The sequence below is a fragment of the Mauremys mutica genome, chromosome 5 (genome assembly GCF_020497125.1).
Source record: "Mauremys mutica isolate MM-2020 ecotype Southern chromosome 5, ASM2049712v1, whole genome shotgun sequence".
Lineage (NCBI taxonomy): Eukaryota > Metazoa > Chordata > Testudines > Geoemydidae > Mauremys > Mauremys mutica.
Window position 1 is genome coordinate 21,533,387 of NC_059076.1, and position 27,907 is coordinate 21,561,293.

Genomic DNA, 27,907 nt, shown 5'->3' on the forward strand with positions numbered 1-27,907 from the left:
TAGAGCACTATCCAATCAGAATGGTAGTGTCTACAGCTGTGAAGAATGGGTGTAAACTAGCTTAAAGTGCAAGGCACTGGAGAATGGTGTATAGGGGATCCTTTAACTCAAGGAACATCAAGCATTCCCAGTAAAATGTACACAAACCCCAGCGTCTCTTGCTTGTGCAGAAAGGGTAGCGATGAATGCTACTGCCTATTTGGGCATGTGCTTGTCTTTGTCCCTCACTGTGCATGTTTTACCGGCACAACTGGACTGCTTAAGTTTTTTCTAGCTAATGGTCTGAAACATGTCAAGTTTAACAACTTTATCTACTTAAACACTGTATGAGGAAACTACAGAAACTCAGGCTTAAAGAAGCCAGAAATCCTTACCATCCTAGCAGCCCATGCAAATGCATGAGCTGAACAGGAAGGAAGGAATTTTTTCATAGTGAATCTGTCTAACTCATGGATTCCACATTGGCCGGGATCCTTTCTGCCTACCTGGGATCAAAGAACATGTCTCTACTTAGCCTGTGTGTGGAGTGCCCCCTGCAGGGGAGAAAGTGACAATTCTGATACCATGAGCCAGTGGTGGGGGCATTTGATTCTACCAGGACATGCCCCCTACAGGGAAGGGAAAAGGTGCCATGTTCTGCCCTAAGGACCTGCCATCCCAGAGAAAAACAGAAAGCAGCTACTCACTCTCTACAGCCTGCATGAATAGATCCAATAGCAGGACTGGGCCTTAAATGGAATGCCAAGGTTAAGTCAACATTATAAATGCCCAAATACATTTGTAAAATGCTGTGGCAGGTCAGTGTTGCTAGTAACACAGAGATGGTCTTTGCAAAAAAATAAAATGCATCTTGACAGCACATCCCTTTTAAACTGGGCTGGCACATCCTTAGGGAAGTAGCTGCCCAGCCTCGAGAGGGAGACCCAGCTAATCTGAACACATCTGTGGCCCACTGCTTAGAGTGATCTGAGTACACTGCAGAACTGTACCAGATTCACAACCGTTACTGCTATAGCCGTAGCTGCATGACTGACTGGGCACTGGATTTAGGTAAAGTGGATGTGTACCATTGTATCACAATGCAAAGTGAGTATCTGCTCACATCTTGTTCCATTTATCATCATGAAACTGTATACGGGGGAGGGAATAAAACTCACTATTTCCGTAAAAGAAGTTTATTTAGTGGTCATGTTTCAGTGTATATTAGTAATTGTTCAGCTGTACTGAAATGTGCTATTAGAAATACGTTAAGAAATGTACAGTACATCACCAGAAGCCTGAAATTCAGCTTGGATTGCATATTGTCAGTGGAAAAAATTCACAAACTTCAATTTTTTCTTTGATAAAATTTCAAAATATAAAATGATAAAACAAAAGCATTATTTGATTTAAAAAAAATGTCTCAGTGGACTATTTACAGTAAACACTTTTTAAACACAAACTTACTACTCTCTGCTCAATATGCACATGTGTGAGAGATTCTCCATTTATATGCGTTCCTACCAGTCTCACCTTCCCTGGCAGTGAAGAAAAGGAAAAGATACGTGGATTGGCTGTATATTACTTCGAGTCTTCCCACCACTATTTCATTTTAATGACTAACACACGCACACATTCCCTTCCCTGAAAGTATCCTGCTAACTTTTTCATATTCTTAGATAATGTTTTCACCTCTTAGCTCAGAGAGGCGAGAAGGCCCAAATTCTGCAGCCAGATGTAAACTCTGCATTCAGTGGAGTTACTCTGGAATTACACCAGAACCAAGTGTAGAATCTGCCCCAAAGTAATCAATTTCATAGGGCTGGTTGAAAATTTTCCATCAAAACTGTTTTTCAGTGGAAAATTGGGTTTTTGTCAAAATGAAATTGTTCATGAAGCGTGTCCTTTCTGCAGAAAATCTAGACTTTTCCTCAAAAAAAATCAATTCCCCAAAGCCAAACAATTTTGATTTGGAAATGCTTGCTTTCAACCTGCTCTATAATTTGAGCTGTATTTATTTAACATTATGAAAAATCTCCTAGTTTTGGCCATTGACTCAAGATCATTGGTAGTTTAGCTCTGTCCCCTTTAGGAATGGAATGAAAGCTCCTTCGAGTTCTGTTGGGGTTTTTGTCTGGACATCTCTGCCTGTAGCTATTTCTTTACTATCCTGAACTTTTACGGTGAATTCAGCCCCATGCAGCGGGCCAGAGCTAGGCCAGTCCACCATTTAAGTCACACTTAAGCCCTATGACCCTGATCCTTCAACAAAGTCTGCACAGGTGGATTTCAGCTTCCATTGGCTTCAATGGGGCTCTGCAGGGATCCAACCAATCGGAGTCCATTGCTGAATTGGGCACATAGGTAGGTAAATTGAGGCAAAGGCCTCGGCAAAGGGTGAATTTCACCGTTAGTGCATAAGCAGTAAAATAAACCTACGTCTAGTAAAATCTGCCTGAATTTATGATGTTCTGATCAGACATGAGCCAGAGTCTTTACTCAGACAAGGTTCCCCTTGTCAATGAGAAATGGTGATAAAAGCAGCTTTCTAAATATTATACACAGTATTTTATGGAAGCACTACAAATAAAAAAACCACCCTCTTGGTTCCCCCTGCGCAGAAGAAATGTTCACATTTTAACCCAGTGCTGTTTGTGCCCGTGGGTCACAGCTGCTCAGACCATACCACACTGAGATGTAGCCCAGCCCCACCCATGCTACGTTGGGATGCATTTTCTATTTTCGCTTTGGTGCAGGTGGGCTGCCTCAGTACCACAACAAGGTGGGCAGCTGCTGACCACCCTGTCTGTTTCACCGCCTTTTTAGTTATCTAGTTTTTCCCAAACCAGGCCTCACCTTTACCTGTTTTCCAAATGGGAAGTAGTGCCTATCCTTCAGCAAGGGCCAGTGTGTTTGTGCTCTCTTCTTCCACTGACTGATTCCAAGTCCAGCTGCCATGAAACCAGCTGGTAATTCTTCCTCACTTCACAACCAAGCTACCCCTGTCCAACAACGAGGCAATAAAAAACAGTTGAAACCTGAGACAAGTGCAGTCTAGTGGTCTGATTGCAGGAGTAGGGGCCTGAGTACTAACCCTGACTGACCTGTCACTGGAGAAGTCGTCTCCCCGGCTGTATAACGGGGATAATACGACCTACCTGACAGCAGCCTTGTGATGATTAGGATGTTTCTAAGATGAATGGGACAGGGGTTGAGGAGAGAGACAGCTCTAGCACAAACTTAGCAGTCGGCCTTTCTTTACACATACATTGGTGTTTTCAGATTGGATCAGATAGGTCCTTGCGTTTTTGCTCTGCTCTTAAGCACCTGCCCTCAGAGCCCTTTGGCAATATGTCTGTGACTGTACATGGAAAATGAACTTGTCAAAAAAAAAATGTAATGAGGTCGTGGGTTAAATCTCGTGACCACGCCAGCTCACCTGCCATGTAACGAGGGCAGGGCTACACCTGATCTGTTTGATACTCGGAGGCTTCAGACGGGCTTTCGGAAAAGCTCAGAAAGTTTTCCTGGTACTCGGAGCAAATGATCTCAAATCTGTAGTGTCTGAACTCCACAGCAAATGTGCCGAAGTAGCAGAGGAAGCACATCACCAAGCCCCACTGGATCCTGGCTGCGTGCATATGGATCCCCTGTACCATCAGGATGAAATCTGGAGAAGAGCTGTCAAGGAGAACATGTCAGAGCAGCCTTAGTCCTGGATGAGAGCAGGCAGAGCAGCTCTGGGTGGTTTTTCAAATGCGTGAGGTGATAAAATCTTGCCTTCCTTTTACACTTAAATATAATCCACTGGAGAGTGGCAACCAATGTGCAATTAAAAAGGTATTTAATAGAGAATCAGGGACAGGGTGAATGTCAACTATCTAGTTCAGCAGGAAACTGGACAAACCAGGGACATTTGCAAGCCTGTTACATGTGGCAACACTTCCATGTGGATCATGAACGTGCTGCTATTTCCACTATACTGTGCTTAGCTCTTGCACCGCACTGTTCACCTGTACATCTCAAAGCATTTGACAAAGAAGGGGAAGTATCAACCTCATGATGAAAAGGGCACAGAGAGGTACAGTCACTTGCTCAAGGCCAAACAGCCACTCAGTGGCAGAGCTGGGAACAGAACCCACTTTTGGGTCCCAGTTCAGTACCCTAGCCACAGACCATGCTGCCTCTCAATGAGAACAGAATCAGTCTCATTCTGGGCTGAGGCTAAACCCACTTATTTCTCCTACCACCCTTTCCAGATCCTCTGCAAAACCAACCATTTTGGGGAAGCCTAGAAACACTGACCTACACCAGTAAAAATACCATCACTCGCCCATTATACTGAAGAAGAAACAACATAGTCTGAGATCAAACCTTCCTCCAAGTCTCCTAAGGCTTTTGGCGTTGTCTGCCTATTTGGACTCAACTCCGTGGGACAGGGACTGCGTCTTTGTCTGTATCTCATGCTGTGCCGAGCACACTGCTGGCATTTAACAAACACTGACCTCACACTCCACTGTTACTCTTTTGTCTTATCTACGGTATTAAAACTACCGTGCTGGAGACCCAGTTCCAACACAAACTTCCCGAACATGGTTAAAACATTTGGACTTCGCTGGGCTGGAACACAATTAAAGCAAGATTCAGCTCCTTCTTACTGTCCGAAACCCGGCCAAACTGGGGGACCTCCACACTGTAACCGGGTCCCTCAACGCAGTGCAGATGTGACCTTTGACTCTGTTACAGGACCCACTTATCCGCCTACCTTTTCTAGAAGATTGTTGTTTAACCTGCACCCTGAGAAGAAAGGATTACACACATTTACAGCTAAAAAAACCCAACAGCCTCCCACATAGCTTCATGCTGAGGATTGGATTTATCACAAAACAGGCCATTAGAATCTGCTCCTTCGGGCCATATTCAGCCATTGCGTAAGCAGTCCCAGTTCCCATTGCAGTGAATGGGAGTTGCAACCGTATGGCTGAATCTGGCTCTAAAGATCTCCTATTTCCTCCACGTTTTCAGGGTTGTTCTCAGGTTGTGCCCAAGAGTGAAATTCACCTCATCAAAGGGCCAGGTCAAGGCTTCTACCCCATGTAAGGCCTATTTGGAGAGTTTATATGGGACTTCAGTGTTGTGGCCCTTTGCACAGGGTGAATATCACCTGGGGTGAGTAACCAGAAACCAGGGCACTGACGATAGGGTTTTTCCGGTAACATTCAGCACATTAGTTCGTGAGCTTCTTTAGAGGTAAAGAGAAGGACTGAACACTGACTCGCTGGATTTCCAGCTAGAGCAACCTTTCCTAAACCTCTCAAGATGATGTCCTGTTGCCAGACCCAGCTTGCTGCAGCTCTTTGTGCAGAATCTTACACCAACCTTTTTGGAACCGAAGTTGCTGGTAGAAAAGCATGCAAGGATACAGACCTGGCAAATTACCAGTGATACATAAAGCAAAATCATGAGATAAACCTCTCTGGAAACAATAAACTTTTGTAGCTGGAAACGGGGGACGCCGCTATCTGTTTACATCAGACTGGTGCATTTCCTGACATCGGGTGAAAGTTTCAAGAGCGCCTATGTCACTTAGGAACTTAACTCCCATTCTGAAAATGGGAATTAGGTGCTTTTTAAACATTTTACCCAAATAAACCTTCAAAACACTTCTGATCTTAAGAAGCTCGACTTCTTTTGTTTTCCCAAGTTTTTCTCTTAAAATATTTCATGGTTCTACACAAGAGTTACTTATATGCCCAATGGTGTAACAGCAATTTAGTCACATTGCTTTATTTCTTGGGATTTAGATACTGTTCTATGTTATAACACCCTCTGAAATGCTACAGTAGTAGTTTTAAACCCACTGCTGCCAATCACAGTGAATGATGAGAACTTTAACGTTTGTGTAAAGAGCCCTAAAAGAAACTTCCAGAAGTGGCAGCTTTTCTTGGCTCTGTTTCTTGTCAGGAATGTGATGATGACAAAAGGCAATTCTCTCCTGTTATGTCCACTACTACAGTGAGAGATGAATAACAGTTCTATAAAGTGCTCATCACAATGCATCTGATGTTGAACTAAGTTAAAACAGAGCTGGGCCCCATGGCTCAGAGGGGAACAACCACTCTGCCAACAAGAATTACAATGAAAACTAAAATGGGCAACAGAACAAGCACAATAGGAAGAGCTGACGAAAAAGGGAGACCAAATGATCACTGGTGAAAGGACCCAAATCCTGAAGAGAAAGGCCAGATACCAGAGGACTCTAGCAGACAGGCTCAGGCTGAAAAGCACTAAGGCTGCAATTCCAAGAAGCATCCCTTATTCAGGATAGTATTTAAGCACGTGCTTTCCTGAACCTGTCCATTAACAATAACAGGACTTAGCATTTCTACAGCATTTTCCAGCTAGAGGTCTCAATGGGGGGTAAGGATTGTTCTCCTCCTTCTAACAGATGGGAAGTCTGAGACACAGAATAATTCAGTCACCAGCCCAGGTCACAGCAAGTCAGGGGCAAACCCAGAAATAGCTCTGACGTCTCCCGTGGGGCTGATTTTCAGAAAGCCTGCACAAACACCTGTGTACGCACTCCCAGAACTATCACCCACACATGCAAATGGCAGAGTCTAACAGGTGCACGTGCAGGCGACAGAATTAAACCCACTGGGGAGGTGGGCTTTGCATGTGTAAATTCTGCCGACTACACAGGCCCGACTAGAGGGCAGGTAAGGCACAGTGGGAGAACTGAAGACCAGGCCCAAAGGGGTAACTTCTTCACTCCTTGGTTAGTCAAATCCAAGTGATTAGGGAGGACGGGTTTGTGGTGTGGGCACAGGACAGGGACACAGGTGATGGGGGTTCTGTTCCTGGGCCTGCGGCATAGTGCTGCTGTGCAAATGACCTAGGACAGGTTACCATCTCTCTGTGTCTCAGTACCCTCGCCTGTAAAACAGGGATAACAATATTAACCTACCTCGGGATAAACGTGAGGCTAAATTCATTGGTGGCCATAAATGTTTTGAGCTCCTAGAACAGACAGCGCTATAAAGGGGAAAGCGGTTTTATACCATACATTACTTTTTAAATCCCCTCCTTCCATGATAAGCAGGCGTGTTATTCTAGGTGCCTGCAGGTCCAGCAAGCAAGGCAAAAGGATACAAAGGACCACACACAGGGTTATAGAGGCTGACAAGACAACTCTTGGAATCCCAGCTTTTCTTCCTTCATTCTTTAGGTTTATTTTGAGCGTCAAGGCAGCCTGAATCCAGCAGGCCAGGGTCCCAAAACCGAACGTCAGGGAGGTGCCGACATTATGGATTTCTTCATCGCTGGAGAGCTACCAAAAAAAAAAAGGAACTTGTGATTGCTTTGATACGTCCCAAAGAAAGAAACATCTATACAATTCCTCAGTGTGATCCTACTTTCGGGAAGAGGGAAGGAGGGGTGTAATATTAAAGCAGAATCATTTGTTGCAAAATACACAGCCAATGCTGCCTTCCTACCCCAGCTGCAACATAAAACAACACCGGCGTATGGGAGGTCCTGCTGTTTATAGCCTAGCTGCTGCTGCAAGCAGAATTTCCTCCCAAACCAAAGAGCAGTGGACCAAGTGATGTCCTGCAAACATCCCCGCCAGCTCTCTGGCAAGGCCGCTGGAAAAAACAGCCAAGAGATTTTTCCTGCAGAAAATCCTTTGCTGGTTCTCCACCGGGGCCAGTGCATGCTGGGACAATTCTTTGGCCCTTGGTCAGTGCTGTTCTGTGAACATGAACACGGACGCTCATAGCCCTGCAGTGAATGAGCTCCATGCAGGTTTCTGTGTCCTAATGGAACCCACTGACTTCAAGGGGGTTCCATTAGGACACAGGCGTCCTCTTGCTCTGAGCTTGCAGCACTGGGACTGTAGTTGCATACTAGCTATCCAGTCACAGTGACTTAATTTAGGGGAGGCCAAGTCACCTGGGAAGTAACAAGCAAGACAAGGGCATCACAAGCCTGGCTTGGACTCTGACAAAGGGAAGCTTTTTGGGTAAGATTCTCAAAGCCACCTAGGGGATTTGGACGCGCAGTTCCCATTCCAATCAAAAGGAGAGGGGTGTCCAATTTGTCTGGGAAGCTTTGAAAATCTCAGATTTTATCTATAAATAAAAATTCACCTAGAAAAAAGCAACCCTGTTGGGAGTGTCTGCTGCTACTTCACTGGGATCAGAGCAAGTCAAATGCAGCCTTTGTCAGTGAAGTCAATGGAGGCTCACCGGGAGGGATTTGGGACCATGACCCTGTCTGATTCAGACTCTGAAGGCAACATGATACATACAGCGTTGTGGCTTTTGTTCAAAAAGGCAGGGGCAGACCCTTTGTTTAAGCACCTTGCACACTTTGGAAGCAGGTATAAATAATAGATTCGCTTGGTCTTGTCTTTCAGTTTTCCAGCTTGTCCTTGACACAGCTACTGAAATTCACTCCACCCACAAAACGCCTGAGTATTACAGGGCTCTATGTAGGTGGCATGCAGGGAGCTGAAAGCCATCCATCCACCCCTAGCCCAGGGGCAGGGAGTGGGGCTGCCACTCAGCCAGCAACGAGTTTAGACTTGAAATTAGATGGAGGAGTGAAGTTTTGGAATGGCCTTCCAAGGGAAGGAGAGGGGCAAAATTACCTAGCTGGTTTCAAGACGGAGCTTGCTAAGTGTATAGAGGGGATGGTATGATGAGACTGCCTACATTGGCATCTGCTAGTAACAAATATTTCCAATGGCCAGAGATGGGGCGCTCGATGGGGAGCGCTCTGAGTTACTACAGGGAATTCTTTCCCAGGTGTCTGGCTGGTGGGTCTTCCCCACGTGCTCAGAGTCTAACTGATCGCCATATTTGGGGTCGGGAAGGAATTTCCCTCCAGGTCAGATTGGCAGAGACCATGGGAGGGTTTCACCTTCCGCTGCAGCGTGGGGCACAGGTCACTTGCACGTTTAAACTAGGATAAATGGTGGATTCTCTGTAACTTGAAATCTTTAAATCATGACGTAACTCAGCCAGAGGCTAGGGATCTATTACAGGAGTGGGCGGGTGAGGTTCTGTGGCCTGCGATGTGCAGGAGGTCTGACTACATGATCATGATGGTCCCTTCTGGCCTCAAAGTCTGAGAGTCGTTACACCAGCCTATGACCTGGAATAGCAGCAACAGCCCCTCTGCGCTGGTTGCACGTGGTACAAGATCCATGTGCAATGGTGAATCCGTGGCCTGGCCTCAGACCTCTCTTACTTGCCCTCAGCACTGCCTTCTACATTATGTGGGACCATTTCCACAGCACACACGCTCTTTTGCATGGCTGCACAGCCTTCCTCCCCGCTTCCATCTATATCTATAGTCATTCTCAGCTGACACCACCCCGCCATTACTAAAATGTCAGAAAAATCAACAAGAAATTAGCTCTTGGATGAAGACCAGCGGTCACAAGCGGAAGTGATAGTGGTTTGAAAGGGGAAATGCTTGGAAGAGCTGGCCCAGACACTGTCTCCACCTTCCACCGAAGGTGCACAGTCCTCATTGTCATGTTTGACTCCTCCATAAGCCTGGATTACCAGGTAGCACCAGTTTCTAGAAACGCCTGTTTTCACCTCCAGCTTGCAAGGAAACCTCATCCCTTCCTGCCAGACAGAGACCTGGCCACAGGGATCCATACATTTGTTCTCTCCAGCCTGGATCACGGTAACTCACTGGGCCTGGAGCTGAATGGGAAGACAATGCCCAGGCTCCAGCTGGTTCAGGATGTAACTGCCCAACTTCTCCATGGCTCAAGCCGCCGTGAGCACATCAGCTCTCTGCTCAAGTCCCTCCACTGGCTCCAGTCAGCTTCCCAGGCCAGCTTAAGGCTTTGCTCCTAACTTCCAAAGCAATTAATGGATCAAGCCCCAGAGTTACATTAGAGACCGAATTTCCATCTGTGAACCACCGTCATATCTGAGCTCCTCTGGGATAACCCAGATCATAAAGCCCAGGACGAAGCATGTGAGAGCTGGTGACAAGTCACTCTCTGTCAAATGGACCTGGCTATAGAACAATCCTCCAGAGGAGGCCAAGCAATTCCTGACTCTGACCACCTCTAGGAAAAGCTGTGAAACCTTCCTCTTTGAGAAATCCCTTCCACCATAATAATGACAATCTTAACACGGATCCCTCTTTTACCCAATACACACTAAGCAACCAAAACAAACAAAAAAAGGGGGGAGGGGAATTAATAAAATCTAAAATAATAAAAAGCCTACCCCCAGAAAAGTGTTTACCCCCAAAAAGGGAGAAGAGCCAGAAAGTCTATGCAGTCCACTAAGGATCTGGCTACTGATTTCATGTGGAAGGCATTACAGATGCTATGGTGATGGGTGGAAATATAAAACAGATAGATGGTGTGAGCCAACAAGGGACCACGTTACCTTTGCTGGGGTAGCTTTTAGTGCGTTAAGCTCTCTCTCTCGCCATCCCCCAGAGAACAGATCTTGTCCAGAGACACTATTGCAAGCCATCTATTATATTTTGTGGCGTTCCCACTAAGCAATGAGGAAGCAAAGGCATGTACTATGGTCTAACATTGACATGCCTTGGTGGTGGTTTGGCACAAGACTAAAGAAGGGCGCTGTTAACAAGCAAGGTGTGGCTTTATTAAACCAGAATATATAGCCCACAGTAATTGACTGTAACAGCTTCTAAAGATCCAGCCTTCACTAGAGAGGAAAATGCAGGAAAGGAAGGAAGGAGAACTTTGAGAGTTGGTTTCCTAAAGCCAGGCCCCTCCTCGCAGATTCCCCTTCACACAGCTGGACAAGCATCGGGCTAGCTCTTACAACTTGGGGGTTCACAGGCAAAACCAAGGCCGCAAGCTGCTAGACAGGAGAATTGGGCAGTGATGTCAGTGACGCTACATCGAACTGGTGACCACCAGCTGAGGATCTGGCCTAAAGTATCTGATTGGCTCATCCTTAATAAAAAGTCAGACTGGAAAATGTTACAAGCAGACACATGATTACTGCCAACAGGTCACACACACAGCTTGTTTCAATTTTTTTTCTTTATTAAAGAAAACCGACGTATTTTTCCAGTTCAATAAAACTAATGGGCCAAATTCTCTGCTGTCATGATACCACTGACTTCTATAGATTTATGCCTGCAGAGAATTTGGCCCAGCACAATTTCTCATACTCACACAGCAGTTACCAGTCAGAGCTGCATTGCTAGCAATCCCATAGGGGGAGGTTTTCAAAGACACATAGGGATTTAGGAACACAACCTCTATTGACTTTAAATACTTTTGAAAACCTCCCCCTAAGATTTCATGTTCACCGAAGAGACAAGCAGACACATGAGTACAGTGGACACATTCCCACTCTAGAGCAAGCTTATGGTGTCTCAAAATGACAAGCTGACACCTTGTTTGTAACAATAACACAGGCAGAAGAGCCTCAGAATTGAAAGAACTACAGTCCAGGCAATGACTCACAACAGGAAATACCTTCAGTGTTTATATATAAAGTCCCTCTTGTGGCCAGTCTAAGGATAGGCAGGAGGTAAAACACGGACATACATTCTAATCATAGGTTTCAGAGTAGCAGCCGTGTTAGTCTGTATCCGCAAAAAGAACAGGAGTACTTGTGGCACCTTAGAGACTAACACATTTATTTGAGCATAAGCTTTCGTGGGCTACAGCCCACTTCATCGGATGCATAGAATGGAACATATAGTGAGGAGAGATATACACATACAGAGAACATGAAAAGGTGGAAGCTGCCACACCAACTCTAAGAGGCTAATTAATTAAGATGAGCTATTATCAGCAGGAGGAAAAACAACTTTTGTTTTGATAATCAAGATGGCCCATTTCAGACAGTTGACAAGGCTCTGTGTTGGCAGCCCTGCCTGCTGTTAGCATAGAAGTATGTGCAAGCTCCCAGGGCTGGCCACCCTCAGTGCAGCCCCCACGCCTAGGCACTTGTCTGTCAAGCCCAGTGCCTGCCCAGGGGTAAGGCAGGCTCCCAGCTGCTGTTGGGTGCCAGGAGATGGAACACCAGGTGTCACAGTTTCAAATTTTAAAGTTTATTAGGAATAATCAATCATCAGTGCTACTAATGGCAGTTGCCACCTTCCCTTTGCCACCAAGGAAGCAATTTAAGAGGCAGCAGCTGGCCTAGGTAGTGGGCAGGGGGGTATGAGGAGGCCGAGAGCATGGACAGCCATGCTAGCAGTTGTACTCCTGCCATGGGCAGCTCCAGGAGCAGAGAGATCTGTGCTCACAGCAGGTAGGGCTGATAGATAATGGATGCAGCTCTCATGACATGCCCATGGAAATCCAGAAAAGAATGACATGTTAGTTACCAATAAGCTGGAGGGAGGGGGAAGTGGGAGTGAGGTACCTGAAAGTTGCCAAGTAAGGTCATTCCAAACGAGGCCAAGCATAACGCAATCAGTCCGCTGACATTCAGCCAGGGGTTTAGCACCTTTGGCTTCAGCTGTATAAAGCGGAGAACGGCAACGACAAGTGCTGAAAAAGGAAACAAACGCACAGTTATAAACCCACACAGCACAAATCTAGTGGGTGGGATTTCCAAAAGCACTTAACCCTGCTCCTGGTAACACTCGCACGAGCTGCCATGGGAGCAGAGGTAGGCCAGTGCTAAGTCCTTTTGAACATTCCACCTTGCATTTACTTGCAGAAGATGCAATAGCACAGTAAGTAACTTGGATAATTCCTTCTCTTCCCTCCCTGCCTTTATTGCTGTCACTTATCGCATCTTGTCTAAAACCTAGACAGAAACTATACTGGACAAGGACTGTCTCTTTATTATTGGTCTGTAAAGCATTTGACACAGTTTGGACATTATGTACATCACTGATGATAATAGGATTTGCGTGAAGTTTTATTCCATTAGCTACATTTGTGATGAGTTTGATGTGATGATACAGCCACCTACAGAAGCACACAGCGGGGACCCGATCGAAAGCTTGGATCAGGCCCTCTCCCTTCACATTGTTTTAATAAAACAAACATTTGAAAACCGTCCTTGCAAATGTGGGGCACACAACAGGGACAGCACAGAAAGCTTCTCACTGCCCTGCCAACGTCTCACAATTCTGACCTAGAGGGATCAGCCTCTAGAGGTGAGAGCACAGGTCACTTTGCAGGACTATTCCATCCTCAGCCCATCTACTAAGACTGCCAGCAAGGGGAAAAACAAAGACAGGTAGGTGGGAACCTGTCCACTGGGAACTGGACTAAGTCTTCCATGCTCCTTGCCCATAGCACAAGGCATCTTAGGTAGCTAACGCTGCATTTCATACAGGTTTCAATATCATCAGTGTCATTCTCAGAACACTCATAACCAGATCAGTACTGGGCAGACCAAAGCAGGGAACTGTCACTTGTAAGCGAGAAGTCAGTTTCCTAATGGGAAAGGAGCTAAGGGAGGCATGATAGCTTTAAGAAGTCACAGAATCTCCTTCCTGGACTAGGAATGGTGACTGGCAGCAAGGCATGGGGAAGAAGAATTAACACATCTAGACAAACCCAAATAGGAATTATGGGAGTCTAAGAGACTGAGGTGCCTAAATGCAAATGAAATCCAGTGGGAGTTGGACACAACATTTCCTTTATGTTTCTTTTGAAAATCCACTTTAATGTCCTTCAGCCTCCTGCACATACAACCCTGTTGTACAACGACTGCAGGGTTTGACTAGATCTTCTGTTTTAACAGATATCCATCAAGAATGAAATTCACCCCAGCACAAAGGGCCCAAGATCTGCCTTATGGTCCCTATTTTAAGGTTTTATGTGGTGCATAAGACCTTGTTCATGCTCTCTGTGCTAAGGTGAATTTCTCTCCTAAGTAGGTTCCATTGATTTAGTTCGGTAAATTAAAACATATTAATTCAGCATTAGGTTTTTTGTTTTTTTTAATAGGTCAGATTTTTTGATATAAGACAGATGACAGGAGATAGAGCCCTGCACCTCTAGGTCACAGGTTGAAAACCAAACCACATCAGTAGGGACACAAAATAATAACCACTTGGTGGACAGTCATGTAAAAATGAACTGCTGCTCTCAGTCCAGCTCTCCTGGAGCACTGTCCATTTCACAGGTGGAATTTTGCTAGCAGCCTCTGTAGAGAGACCAAGAATCAAACAGATATCCAGAATGAGAACTGGGCTACTGAATCGATTAATGAATTCAGTTCAAGCTGGCAAATAGTTAAAGCCACATTAAAAAATAAAAATCAAGAATTTGTTTGGGGGGAGAGAAATTTTTAGAAAATGTTGATTTCATTGACCCTAAAAAAATTTTTTTAGAGTTTTCATTTTGATGAGAAAAACTAAAAACATTAAGTTAAGGTTCAAAATGAACCAATTTTTCAGTTCAGAGAAGCAAAACATGAATGATTTGTTCACCTCTATTCAGCACAAGCTCCACTCTCACCCCTACATGGTCCCTACAGATCATGCCTGAGACATAGGGGTAGGGCAGCGTTGGGATGATGGCATTGCTGATGTTCATACTGGACCTGGTCCGTGCATACAGGATTTGGTCCTAAGCCATTGAAGTCAATGAAAGTTTTGCCATGGACTTCAGTGGGATCAGGATCAGGCATAAAATGAACAGTTTTCAGGGATTTCAGTTCAGCACGTTGCCCAAGCAATTTACCAGGTATTACCCTGAAAGGGTTCCACTGTATCTGTTTGACTTGATGCAGAGAAAATGTATTCTTAAAGTGGGCTCTAATGAGTTTCACCCTGGACAAAATGCCAACATCAGCAGCCCCCCAGTCAACACATGGGCATGACTTTTTCATCTTAATTATTTACACTTTCTGTTTTGTAACTCCAACATAATGTGACAGTCTGTTTTGGAGGACTGCATCAGCCATTATATAGGTGTTTAAATTACACAACCTTCATCTTCACAATGCACCCCAAGGCAGTAATATGATTAAATGAACTGCCTTTCTGTGCTGTTGTCTCATTATTGTCAGAATATATGGGAGAGGGAGAATCCTAGCTCATTCACAAGTGATGTGAATGTAAATGTTCAATTATGTTTTGAATCAATCTGTTTAAAAGATAAAGAATCTTAAAATGTTAATTTCAATACACACATTGATCCTGTTCTTAGGATTTTGCCACTGATTTCAATGGAAGACAAATTGGGCACTATCCAGTTATGTGGTACAAACTAACAAGATCTACCGGGCCGACATTTTCAGAAGTGACTAGTGATTTTGGGTCCCTCCGTTTTTGGATGACAGTTGAGACATCTTAAAGGTGCCAGATTTTCAAAGATGGGCACTCAGTACTTTCTGAAAATTAGGTCCCTGTAAACACATCTCAAACTAGACACCCAAAAATTTGAGTACTCCCAAAATCACTAGTCACTTTTGAAAATTTCAGCAATTGATGTTTTTATCAGTGATTAAGAGTATTCAAAAATAAGGCAGCAAGGGACCAAGAGAAAAACAGCAATGTTGTTGACAACAAAAAGTTTTCCTTCTCCATATCAAAATGGAGAGATGCACATTGATGGTATCTTTTGCTGAGCACTGATGTTAATTATTTTTGCATGTACCAGATGGTACTACCCCAGATGAAAGATCATAAAGTAGCACTGAACCTTGTAGTGTCTCTGAGCTAAAACTAGTAAATCTCAATCTCATTAATTATTCCTTAGAATCATGGGAGAGAGTGGGGAGGGGAGATATAGATGATAAAGGATTAGCAGAAAGAACTAGATGTGATCTGAAAGAGGGAAAATATTTTGGTAATTAACTATAAGCTTCAAAACTAAGTAGAGCTTGTCAGGAATTTTCTTCTTAATCTTTTTTCAGTAGAAAATGCTAATTCATCCAAACCAAAATAGTCTGCAGGAAAGGTTTGGTTTTGATGATTTTTCAACGAAAAACAAAACTGAAAAAAGTTTTCAAATTGTTGAAATATTTTGTCTGCAAAATTTTAAATTAGAAATTCCAGTTTTGTTTTGACTTTTCACTTTGAAATGTAAAATAATTATATTTGTAGTAAAAATTAAAAAATAGTTGAAATCACAATGAAATTATGGAAACAAAATGGTTTCAATTGACCCAAACCAAGATTTTGATTTTTCATCCCAATTCAGGGCAGAATTCCCCCCCCCCAATATCTCAGAAGTGCTTACAGCATGAGAAAACCATTTCCTGCCCCCCTCTAGAACCAAACAGCTGCACAGCTGTCACGTGGAAAGCTCAGATAGGGCTATAAAGAAGGCTGGAAAATATAACTCATTTTGTTGATCAAAGTGCTGAGCACTCAGCCTCTGAAAATCAGGCCCCTTTGAGATGTCTCAAATAGAACACCCAAAAAGTCGCCCACAATCACTAGTCACTGTAGAAAAATCTAAGCCTTATATGTACATATTCCAGACGATTCTGTCAGTCTGTAATGACATTACTATAGATAGTGGCTGGATTTGTCCCGGATTTGTCCCTCAATGAAGTCAACGGCAAAATTCCCAGGACTGGACTCCATGAATGTATTGAAATGAGTATCCCAAGATCCTCCATGTTTTACTCAGGCAGATTAAAAAAAATTGAACATTACATTAATTTCCCCTCAAGAATGAACAAAGGGCCCCCCTACCCTAAAATTCTGGCAATAATGGTGCAATAGGACATGAAAGGCAGTATATTTTAAGGGGAATATTACTGCATGGTCGGGGGGGTGTTAAAGGGAACAAGGCTGAAGGCTAGGTAATCTGAGCACCTGAACGGTGGCTGAAGTGGACATCTGACATAGCCTGACAAAGGCAATATGATTCCGGGGGAATATTCTGCTGCTAATGTTGTGTAGCTTTTTATCCCTGCATCCATCTCTGAAGTGATCAGTAACAGAGCTGGTCAACATTTTTAACTGAAAAAAACCAGCCTTTTCAAAGAATGAAAATTTTCATGAAAAATTGCATGACGTTTGAAAATTGGTAACTTTTATTGAAATGCTTACCAAAATGTTTTACTTACTAAAACCAACAAAGGGGGTGGGGGGAGGACTGTAAATGAAAAATTACAGTAATTTATTTTGAAAAAATAAAAATAAAAACTGGGTCCATTTTGACCCCTTTAAAATAAAAGCAGTTTTTACCTTCCCCTGAGATTGAGTGATCCCTTTAACGCATGTGGTGCTCCTATAATGCTAATGGGAGTTATGCAGGAAAACAAAAAGAGCACACTACTGTGTCTACAAAAGGTCAACAACCTCAGCACCAAAGCAATATTTAAACACTGTGCCTCCTCGAACTTTCACTTTCACTGTGGTTAAGGTCAATAATGGTACAAGCTGGAAGTAGCCCCCATAAGCATCCAATGTTACAGACATTCAGCCTGCTCAAACGAGCTCTGCTTTATCCCAATACGGTAATGCCCATAGACATCATAATAAATGTGTTGTTGTTGGTTTCCAGCCTTGGGTTCCATAGCTATAGTTTTCATTGCAATACTGGGAGAGGTTCAAAGAGAAAATGCTGACGGCATGTAGCAGGTTTTAGCCTCAACACCTTGTTCGTTTGATCTTTCATCACAACTGCATAAATAACTTTCACTCATTCTCATACACATAAGATCAGATCATGAAATCGGCTGCACGCAGGCAGACTCCTGCACCCACATAGAAGCCCATGGACTTTAATGGGGCTTTGTGTGGGTGCAAAGTCTACAGGTCTGATTGTAGGAGTGGGGATTTAAATTTCAGTAGCTCAACAGGGAGATGTGTATTTACTCATGTCAAACACTGGAATCTGACAAGAAGTTTCCTACATACATATTGTTATATTTGGTTTTGAGGGCAGAGACTGCAATTGCATGTATAGAATTGTATTTAGCCTTCTCCTGAGGTCCCTTCCAACCCTAATATTCTATGATTCTATGATTCTGTGTGTGTATCCGGCACGTACACATGTTATGACCAAGGACCACAGATAGTGTAAACTAGTGCAGTTCCATCAAGTCAGTGGAGGCAGACTGATTTATACTAGCTGAGGTTCTGGTCCAATATATATCCATAAATATCAGTGTATATAGATATTGATATTCCCCCTTTCAAAATCTACTCTCAACTTTCACTCCATCTTAATACACATATCAGTAATTCAGGATACAGTACATTAGTAATAATAATACGTCGCTGTTATATAGCGCTTTTCATCAGTAGATCTCTTAATAAAGGAGGTGAGTACCATTACTGAGGCACAGGGAGGTGAAGTGACTTGCCCAAGGACACATAGCAGGCTCGTGGTAGAGCTGGATGTTGCAATTTACCCGCAAGTCTTAACTCTGCCTTGGAATGATACTATGAAATAACCATATGATGATGATGAAGGCATTAAAGTGTTTGTGGTTAAACTTATTTTTAAAGTCATTAGATTCCCCCTATCACTACCTTTACAATGTCACTCCAGGGCAGAGTTAAGGCTGTTTGGATACCCTAACTGTACCTTTCCATCCTTAACATCATTTAAGTGTCACCTGAACTCTGAGTTTTCTGGGTTTGGAGGAAGATATGCTGTTCTTTTTCTATTTAACAAAATGGTTCCCCGCTTTAAGTGCAAAACTCAGCTCATCCTCAACTACGGAACTCTCAATGGTGCTTCCATAATATACACAGCCACACTGGCAAAGACAGACTCAGTAACAACAATAGAGCACTAACTCAGCATTATCATTTTGATTCACTTGCCTACGTAGCTTCAGGAGAAAATACTTGCGGTATCTCAGGCATAACAAAAAGTTTTATTTACAAAAACAATGAAACATTTTTTTCAAGCATTATAACCAAGTGTTCCTCCCAACTGCGTTAGTTAGAAGCTTCGCCCTATCAGAAGCAACCTGTGAACTTCCATATTTTTACTAATGGAATTTAAAAATGCAATGACCAATTACACAATGTTTCCATGCAGGATTTTATAGTCGCAATAAACAAAAAATACCATTCCATGCACCGAAAACACAGTCATACAGACTTAAGGCTAAGGTGTGATGATAAAAGAAGAGAATAAAATGGAAAGTATGAAGGTCAAACATATCCAGCTTTATTCTGTCTTTTTACAAATAGTTACAAAATAATACTAGCTTCATACTAGCAGCACCTCTTTAAAAGGTTTCAAATAATCAGCTTTGACAGCAACATCTACAGGATTTTACTCATGTTCCAATGATTCGTTAAAGTGAATTAAGAGAGAGAAAAAAAAATTCCCCATGCGGTTCCTACCTAGAAATGCTGCCATGTTCATGACTTGGCTAAATACACAGCTTGCAGGGGGTGCATCACCTGCAATACTTCAAAAATATAAAGTGTATCATTGTAACTCTACTAAGACAGCTAAAGAGAGAAAGAAAGAAATAAAACCCACTGATCAGAATGATACGTGGGGAATGGGAGGGGGGGAGGAGATCCAGTTACCTTATGTAAGGGGGACTTTTGGAACCAGGTTTCCTAAGTGACATAAAAACACAGGAGCCAGAATTAAAGATTTTGCTGTTTTGTGTCTCTAATAATATTTGTTAGAAGTTACTGATTTAAAAACAAAACAAACAACCACCACCACCACCACAACCACCTCTTACCGATCTGGCACGTTTAATGGAATAATTTTGTTATCTTCCACAGCTATAAAATATCTGTCAAAAGAGGAAATAAGGAGTTTAGAAAACACAAACAATGCCAATATAAGACCAAGGCAACCATGTTTTTTAATTTATAAATTCATTTGGGACCCAATTCAGGAAAGCACTTTTAAGTGTCTAATATCCATTCAAACATGGGCTTAATTTTAAGTATGTGCTAAAATTGCATTGAAATCAGTCATACTTACTTAGCTTTAAGCATGTGCTGAAGTGCTTCTATGGATCTGGGCCTTGATTAGTAATGATAATCAAAGCCCCTTGTTTTCCTGAAAGCAATTCTTTTCTACCACAACACTATTTGCTTCCAGCTGACACTACTGATATCAATGCTTAAGCTATTGTATAAAGGAAAATATGGCTGTTCAGTCTTTGTCTTCTGCTTCCGCAGCAGAGAGCCATTAATGGGAGGAAGCATGGAAGCAATCTAGAGGATACCTTTGGGGATAGGTTTTGTACCTTTTGGTCACATAGATCATATGATGTAATTGAAATGCAAACAGGCAGTGCCACTGTGGGTACTGTGACCGGATAACTAAGGTTCCCGTCCATCTAATTATAGGATAATTGCCATTTAGCCTTATTTTATTTCTATAGTGTCGATGGCTTGTAATTTAAAGATCACCTTAAGGCAAGAGTTCTCATAATGACCACCTGCCCCACTGAATGATATCCCCCTCCATGTATACTGTATCCCGTATAAGCCACTTTCTACCTTTCAAAGTAGCTCTTCTCTCTTTTTTTACATCCAGGGTGAAATCCTGGCCCCACTGAAGTTAATGGGAGTTGTCACTGACTTCAGTGGAGAGAGAATTCTACCTCAGATGTTTTCCACATGCTGCAGTAATACAAGTGCAAGATGTGGGAGAGCTGATAAGAGACGACCCCTTATTTTCTGACTCCAGTCATCTGACATGGGGCAGGATTAAAAAGGTTAATTCCCTGTCATGTGATAGAGGTCAGGATCCAGCGGTTACTGTTACAACTGTGACCACAACGTACATACTCGTCAGTCAGGATATCATTAACGCATGGTTCCCGGACCGTGGCCAACAGTGAATTCCTGCAGGTCTGTGGAGAGCTGGTCGCTTCTCCTCATTTCCAGCTGCTAAATCATATTTTTTAAAAGAAGTTGAGGTACATAATGACTGGCTTAATATTATTTTTATAGTTATGCGTGAGATGGCCCACGCACCTGTACAGGTGAGTTTGGAGCTATAAAATGCCCCTTTACTTCCCTGGGTACATCCCCTGCATTGCAGGCCACACTGCGTGAGGGGAGAGAATCCTCGCTAGGCTGCTGCTCCCAGTCCCACACAATGAGTGAGGAGTAGATGGGCCAGGGTAGGGGGCGGGTGGCAACTTGCCAACACAGAGGAAGAAGGAAGTCGTGCCAGGAAAGGGAGCAAGGGGGAAGCAGGGACCAAAACGTGTCTGCTAGTCATGAGTTGGTCACTGCTCTGCTCCTGGGCAATGCAGCTCCACGCTGCCCCTTGCTGAAGGCAGATCACCAGCTGCCAATCCAGCCTGATGAAAGCAGTTGCTGGAGTTGCCTCAGTGAGAGGTCAGTGAGCAACTCTCTCTATTCAGATGTGGTCCGTTCTATTGCAACGTTTGGGAATGCCTGATGTACCTCAGTCCCCTTACACACACACCCCAAAACCCAAGCGGAAGATCACTTACACTATCCATAGCCCAGCTGAAGTGAACAGGGTGAACACAAGAGGTAAAAACATCCACACGCTGCATTTCTTCCCATCCATGCCTGCTAGAAACAAAGACAATAAAGTGTAATGCAAAACAAAGACAACAGAGGTAAGAGCTACTGGTGACATCACATCCTTTCCCCCTCGAACACGTAAAACAAGTCTGACTAGGGTATGTGAAACTGAGAACCTGGTAATGCAGAATGATCACTATTGCTCCTGGCTCATGCAGAGTGATCCTGGTACTCCCAGAGAAAACCCCCCTGCAATTCAGGGAGAGCACTTGTGCAGTAAGGTACTATTCAATGCATGAAAGGGTCACAGAATCCAGCCCTGATGACCGTCAGCCCAGGAATGAAAAGCAGCCTCTAATCATCGTTAAAACATTAGTTACATTTCCCCAGGCCCCCATAGGGTAGGTATTATTTTCATTTTGAAAAAAGGAGAAACTGAGGCACAGAAAAATCACATTGGGCGGAAATTTTCAAATAGGAATTTAGTAGCAGGTATTTTTTTAAAGCCTCTCCCTGAGTGATCAGCCCAAGAACACACAGCTAGGAATAGAGCCCAACAGCCCTAGCTCCCAGTTTTCTGCACTGACCAGCAGGACACACTCTCCCTTAATAATGGCAACCTAGCTTTCCATCAAAACATGTTTGTTACTAAAACCCACATGTGCTTTCTTAGTGATGCCCACAGCACAAATAAAGATCGACAAGCCAGAGAACTTCCCCCAAATAATTCCTGGTGAGTGAGTGCTCTTTCTTCCCACCTCCCTAGTTCTCATCCTCAGCTCACACACTGTGCGCAGCAATCAACTAATCTGAGCACTCAGCTGAATTAAAAGGTTCTGCGTTCAAGTGCTGCCATCCTGAATGTTATTGAGACTAGGAATGGTTAAGAAACTGAATTCTTGACATTTAGGTTTAAAAAAGCTATATGTGGGTGCGCAGATTCTTGATAAATTAAAACAGGCAGAACAGCTCAATTCCACAGGGAAACACTCTCCAGAGGAAAACATGCAAGATGAAGACTTGAAATAACAGGACAGGAATGGGGGCGTGCTATTGCTACAATGTATGTCATTTAGAAATGCTAATATATGTCACAAAGCTCTTGAAATATGTAGTGTATGTGTGTGTGTGTGTGTGTAGTTATCTATTACATGCACATTTCCTTCCAGCTTGAATAAAGACTAAGAGATGCAAATTGGAAAAAACAAGGCTAAAACATCAACTTTCCTTTCAGTAGGATACCAGCACCTCTTTCACTCCCTCTTGTCTTCCCACCACTCACTCACTACCAGTTACTGAGTTGATATTTCTTTGGGAGACTGAGGATCACCCAGTATCTCAGTGATGATCTGAGGCAGGTTTTAGGATCACTGATTTATTGGCTGAGTTTGCCATCAGCTTGATGGCATTTCTTTGTCTGTCTGTCATGTGATAACTTTTGAACGCCAAATCCTATCAATTCCAAAATCTCAGAGAACGTCATAGGCATCAATGGCCAGAACCGTCTTGATTTTGGGGGAAAGCAGAAAACCAAAAGGGGGGAAATGGGGGACACATGGAGCCCTTGCCATCTGATTAGCAGAGGCACAGCTTCAAGAGATGTTTGATCAATAGACAACTGACAACTAGCTGATGGCACCTATTAATGCCTTCCAGCATAACAATACCCCATCTCATCTCTACTCATCCTCCCAATAGAGTTTACTATGTTGACATCCTGAATGATTTATCTCCCAGACTAAGAGTGGGGAGGGGAAGGAGGCTTGGGGGGAATAGGGGTGTACACACAGCCCTGGGCATCGCAGAGAGAATGGGGGACCCTGGAATGGGGGTCAAAGATGCTGGTGCAGGGAAGGTAAGAATGGGGGCACACAGAGCCCCTGCCCTGTGGGGGAGACTAGAGGACCCAGGAATTGGAGGCATACAGAACCCTTGGCAGAGAGGCTCTGAACAGAAGAGGATGGGAAGGTGGCACACGGGCTGCTTGTGAGGGGGGTGGGAGGAAGGCAAAGAGACCCTGGTGCATGCCATAATCTCAGCCTACCTAAGCTATGAAGTATGCAACCCCCTCAGTTAGGGCTAGATTGTAATATTACGGTCTGCTTTGACTAAGGGGCAGTGTGTAGCCACGCTGCTCCACAACTAGACTCAGGAGACGTTACCATGATTCCTTCCTGGGTTCCCTTTGCTCCAGGGAGGAAATAACCCCATAACCCTAGCAAGTTACTTCCTCCTCAGCTGTGTCATGTGGGAGGCTGCGCTCCCTGTTGCACTGTGACCTGCAATGCAGGTAGCCTACAAAGGCAGTAAGGGGACTGCTTGCATCCCATGACCCCCGTCACAGTCCTGCCCATAGCTGATGACAGGCAGTAACGAAGTAAAGACAGCACTGATGCTGCTGCTGTGATCTAGCCTGGCTCCATTCTCCGCAGCTGGCGCCTGTTCTGTTGTGTGTGAGGCAGAGACCGGGGGAGTCCATGGGAAGGGAGGCACTGCACTATTAGATGCGTGGCAGCTTCGCACTCTCTGCTGACGCTCAGCCCCCAATACTCTGCTCTGCCTTATGGGTAACCAGGCCTTGGCTCCCATCTTTCACTCCCCAACCCAGCAGAAGCTGGGATCAATCAACCTCTGAGGAACAGGGTGAATGTTTCACATAACTCTACCCTACTTCTCCCCAGTCCCAGCTGGTTAAGGAGCAGACTGGACAAAATATGACACTCCTCCATGGACAAAAGGATAGGGATTGCATCATCACTCCTCAAGGCTGGAGGTGGATAGCAGGCAGCATCAGGCCTGACTAGGACACAGAGGACCCACAAAGGTAGAAAACAAAATGAGAACACCCATAAATTCACTGGGCCTATCTGTACCATGAAACTAACCATGTTTATGCATAGTTGGGGGGTCAATATGTTATAACAGGGTTTGGTGCTGTCTGCATGGATGACATCAAACTGCCCTATAACAACAAAGTTAAAAAACAAACAAACCAGGCTTTAGCCCAGGGCTAGATGGTCTTTCACACATTGTGACCACACAGTGTTATAGCCATCCACACAGGCAGCACTGAACCATGTTACAACGTGGTTAGTCCCCAAGGACATTAAACATCAGTATTTAAAGGCAATCAGTTTCATAGCATACCCAAGCCCCTTGCACACCAAGTGGAGAGAGGTGTTATTTAGGACTACACTGGAACTGGAAGTAATGTGACGCAGTTAAGAAAGGGAAACTTCTGCGTGACTTATCACAAAAATCTTGCCGCTAGAGAGATCTACTAGGGAGTTGAGGAGAGTCCCTAAGGAAGCAGCGGAAACCCCCGTCTAAGGAAACACGAAACTACCTGAACAAAGCATTAGTAAGTGTATAGTAGGGAAATGTACGGGAGGATGGACTAGACATAGGTCTTTTCCATCTGTAATTTTTATTGCTTCATTTCCACAAACACCGCATGAAGAATTCTATAGTGCAGTTCTAGCTCACAGCCTCTGCTGCAGCAAGCTGCAGATCTGTCTGGGACAGTTCTCTCATTTTTTCCCCCTGCAGCCCACAAGAAAAAGGCGACATCCAGGAGAATTAGTGGAAGCTGTCACTCCAGTATCTAAACACACTCACTCGTAGTGACAAGAGTCAGTCCCACTGTGCTGCTGGCTCACCCACAACAAAGCTCCGTCCATGCCAGTGTTTGATGTATCAGTGTGTACCAAAGGCTGGCTCAGCGCTGCGAGACCATGGTAACGTGTTTCCTCATTCCCTTCCTTGCGTTAAGAGAGCAGGTGGGCACATGCCATGTCCTATCCACACACCCATCATTGCCAAGTCTCCTGTAACTACTGCTTACATTTCTTTACTCTGTTGGTTCCAAACGTTCCTTGTAATTAAGCCAGGAGAATATAACCCTTGTAGGACAGAGGACGTCAGCGTTTTCTCATGTGTTTTCCTCCCTGAAACAATACTGCAAAGGATCGAGGTCTCACTGATACAATAAATTAATAATAAAAATACTGTAGATTATTAATGCCTTTTTTTTTAGCCCCTGGCATTTCTACAGTTCTTTTCACACAAAGGAACTTTACAAGCTATTTTGACTTCAGACATTCTACAGATGAGGAAACTAAGGAAAGAGAAGTTTGTGTGATTTCCCCAAAGTCAGGCAGCATCTCAGGAGCTGAAGTTCTTCAGCCTCTGTTCCACCCACTAGACACCACAGGGAAATGAAGAAAGATGATGTTCCCCCCAGAAGTAATGCATCACTGCAATTGGAAAGAATGTTTGAAAAGGTGAACATGATATCCTCTTAAATGGCCTCCTGCTGAGGATCTTTTCTTTTTTGGGGACAAATAAAGGCCTGATCCAGTGTCCACTAAAGTCACTGGAAAGACCTCCCTTGACTTCAGTGGAAGAGGCCCTCATAAACAGTGCTCAATTTAACATTCCCTATGCTGTACAGAGTTCAGCCTCGACTGATTGTTACTAGAAAATGACATTTGAAATTGTAACTAAAGAGATCAGATCGAAAGGGAGGATCCCACAGGGAAGCCAGATTTTGAGAAATAAAATAATTTTTCAGTTTGTGAAAAGATCAAGAGAGTAAACTATGTGAGGATTCCTCTAACAACATCCATTAGACTTGTATTGACGAAAACCAGCACTACTTATAAATACAGAACAGTCACCTAAAGCCAGGTTTTCAAAGAGCTCACTACATCAGGGGCTGGATTTATTTTAAAAACACAAAACCACACAGCCTGGCCACAAGCATCTCACTGGGAACAACTGGGTGCTGAGCTTTTGAAAATCTGGCCCTTGGGTCCAATAAAATATTAGTGGCAGCACAACACCCAGTTACCATTTGCGGAGGGACCAGAGGCTGCTAGAGAAGGTTATGCTTTGCTGCCGGCTGCTGAATTTCTAGTGCTTACCTTTAATACTAAACACCTAGTTTTGGAGGAATGAGTGGCTCAGGGAACTGGTAATGGGTAAATATATATCTGAATTGGTAAAACAGGTGTGAGAGGTTCCAGGAGTGGCCTGAATTTCAGAGGAGCTGAGCACCTGCAGTTCCCACTTATATCAATAGAAATGGAGGTCAGTCATCGCCTCTGAAAATCAGGCCAAACGATAACAGGAGGCTCAGGAGCTGACAAAAGGGGTAGCGCAGATACAATATGAACATGTAGCCACATGAGAAATTAACATATGTACTTTGAGGGCTACACAGTTTTTCAGTTGTTGGGTTTAGTGTGCGGTGCTGGGTGGGCTTGGGGCCCGTGTTATCCCGGAGGTCAGACTACATGATCTGGTAGTTCTGCTTGGCCTTAAGCTGTCTGACTCCTTGACTCCAATTCTGTAGGCACTTAAAATATTAGGTTATTCCTGCCTTGTCTTACAGCTTGATCCTACAAACACTTAGTACTAAATGTACCACTTATTGCCAGAAGCAGCCCCCTGGTCTTCAGTAGAATTGTTCGCACTACTAAGTACTACACCCAGTATCACGTTTTTGCAGGATCAGACCTTTAGACTACAAACACTTCAAAGCACATCTAGGAGCCTGTATAATTAATAAATAACAACAAACAGCAGAGCCTTTATCGCCAGGTTGCTATGGCAGAAGTGCCCAAAGGTTGTTGCCCTCAGATGGCTGGTCTGTGAAATCTCAATGGTCTTAGTCTAGTTCCAGCAAACAGGTATCCACACCACAACAGACACCAGCACCGTATACTCCTGAGGGGATTCTGCACCAAAACATTAAAAATTCTGTGCACAATATTTTAAAATTCTGCAGATTTTATTTGTCAAATAAATGTGGAGTCTCCAGCATGGGACTGGGGAGCACAGGCCACTGGTTGCACAGAGGTGGGAGATCACTCTGCAGCTTCGCCGCCCCGGGACATGGATTCAGCGGTGACGCTGCACCCAACCCTGACACAGCACAAGGACCAGGCCTGCCCCAGAAACACCCCAGGACCCTGCCCCTCCATGCCAGGTGGACCAGGTGTGGGCAGACAGGCTCAGCCAGGCAGGATCCAAGCTTGGAGGAGCTTAGTGAGGGGGGTGGGATCCAGAGGTGGGCTGAGAGGGTTCTGTGTTGGGCAATCTGGGTGCAGGCGACTCAGTAGAGGATCTGGGTGTGCGCGTGTGGGGCTCTTGATGCACAGGGGCTTGTTGTGGGGGTTCTGAGTGCAACGGTAATGGGATTCTGCAGGGGGGGGCAGATGAAGGTGGCTGGGGCTCAATGGGGGTTCCAGATGCTGGGGGAGTGGGGCTCATTGGGGTGGGGATCCAGGGGCAGCTGGTTGGGGCTCTGTAGGGTGGGGATCTGGGTGCAGGTGGCTCATTGGGGTGGTCCAGGTGCCAGGGGAGTGGGGCTTGTCTGGGGAGCTCTGGGTGGGGGTGGGGGTGGTGGTGAGGCTCGGCATGAGGGTCTGCATGCACAAGGGTTGGGTGGATGGGGGAGCAGATCTCTGTACAGTGATTCCCTCCCTCTGCAGCTGAGAAGCGATGGTGCAGGAAGCATGTGGGGGGGGGG

At 44.4% G+C, this 27,907-nt stretch overlaps 1 protein-coding gene across 11 annotated transcripts in view; it reads right to left on the reverse strand.

The window, feature by feature from the left end:
* Positions 1-1,581: 1,581 nt before the first annotated feature.
* Positions 1,582-27,907, reverse strand: part of TMEM150C (transmembrane protein 150C) — a 62,712-nt gene continuing 36,386 nt past the window's right edge. For 6 of the 11 annotated variants that reach the window (XM_045017672.1, XM_045017678.1, XM_045017676.1 and 3 more), the window contains 8 exons: positions 21,336-21,420; positions 19,596-19,649; positions 19,432-19,464; positions 19,240-19,307; positions 12,375-12,502; positions 7,132-7,309; positions 3,447-3,649; positions 1,582-3,306 (listed from right to left, as the gene is read on the reverse strand). In XM_045017672.1, coding sequence (XP_044873607.1) covers positions 3,268-3,306; positions 3,447-3,649; positions 7,132-7,309; positions 12,375-12,502; positions 19,240-19,307; positions 19,432-19,464; positions 19,596-19,649; positions 21,336-21,420 — 788 coding nt within the window. In that variant the 3' untranslated portion in view covers positions 1,582-3,267. Of the gene's footprint in view, positions 3,650-7,131; positions 7,310-12,374; positions 12,503-19,239; positions 19,308-19,431; positions 19,465-19,595; positions 19,650-21,335; positions 21,421-27,907 lie in introns of all 11 variants that reach the window. The other 5 variants (XM_045017674.1, XM_045017681.1, XM_045017677.1 and 2 more) reach the window with 2 other exon arrangements.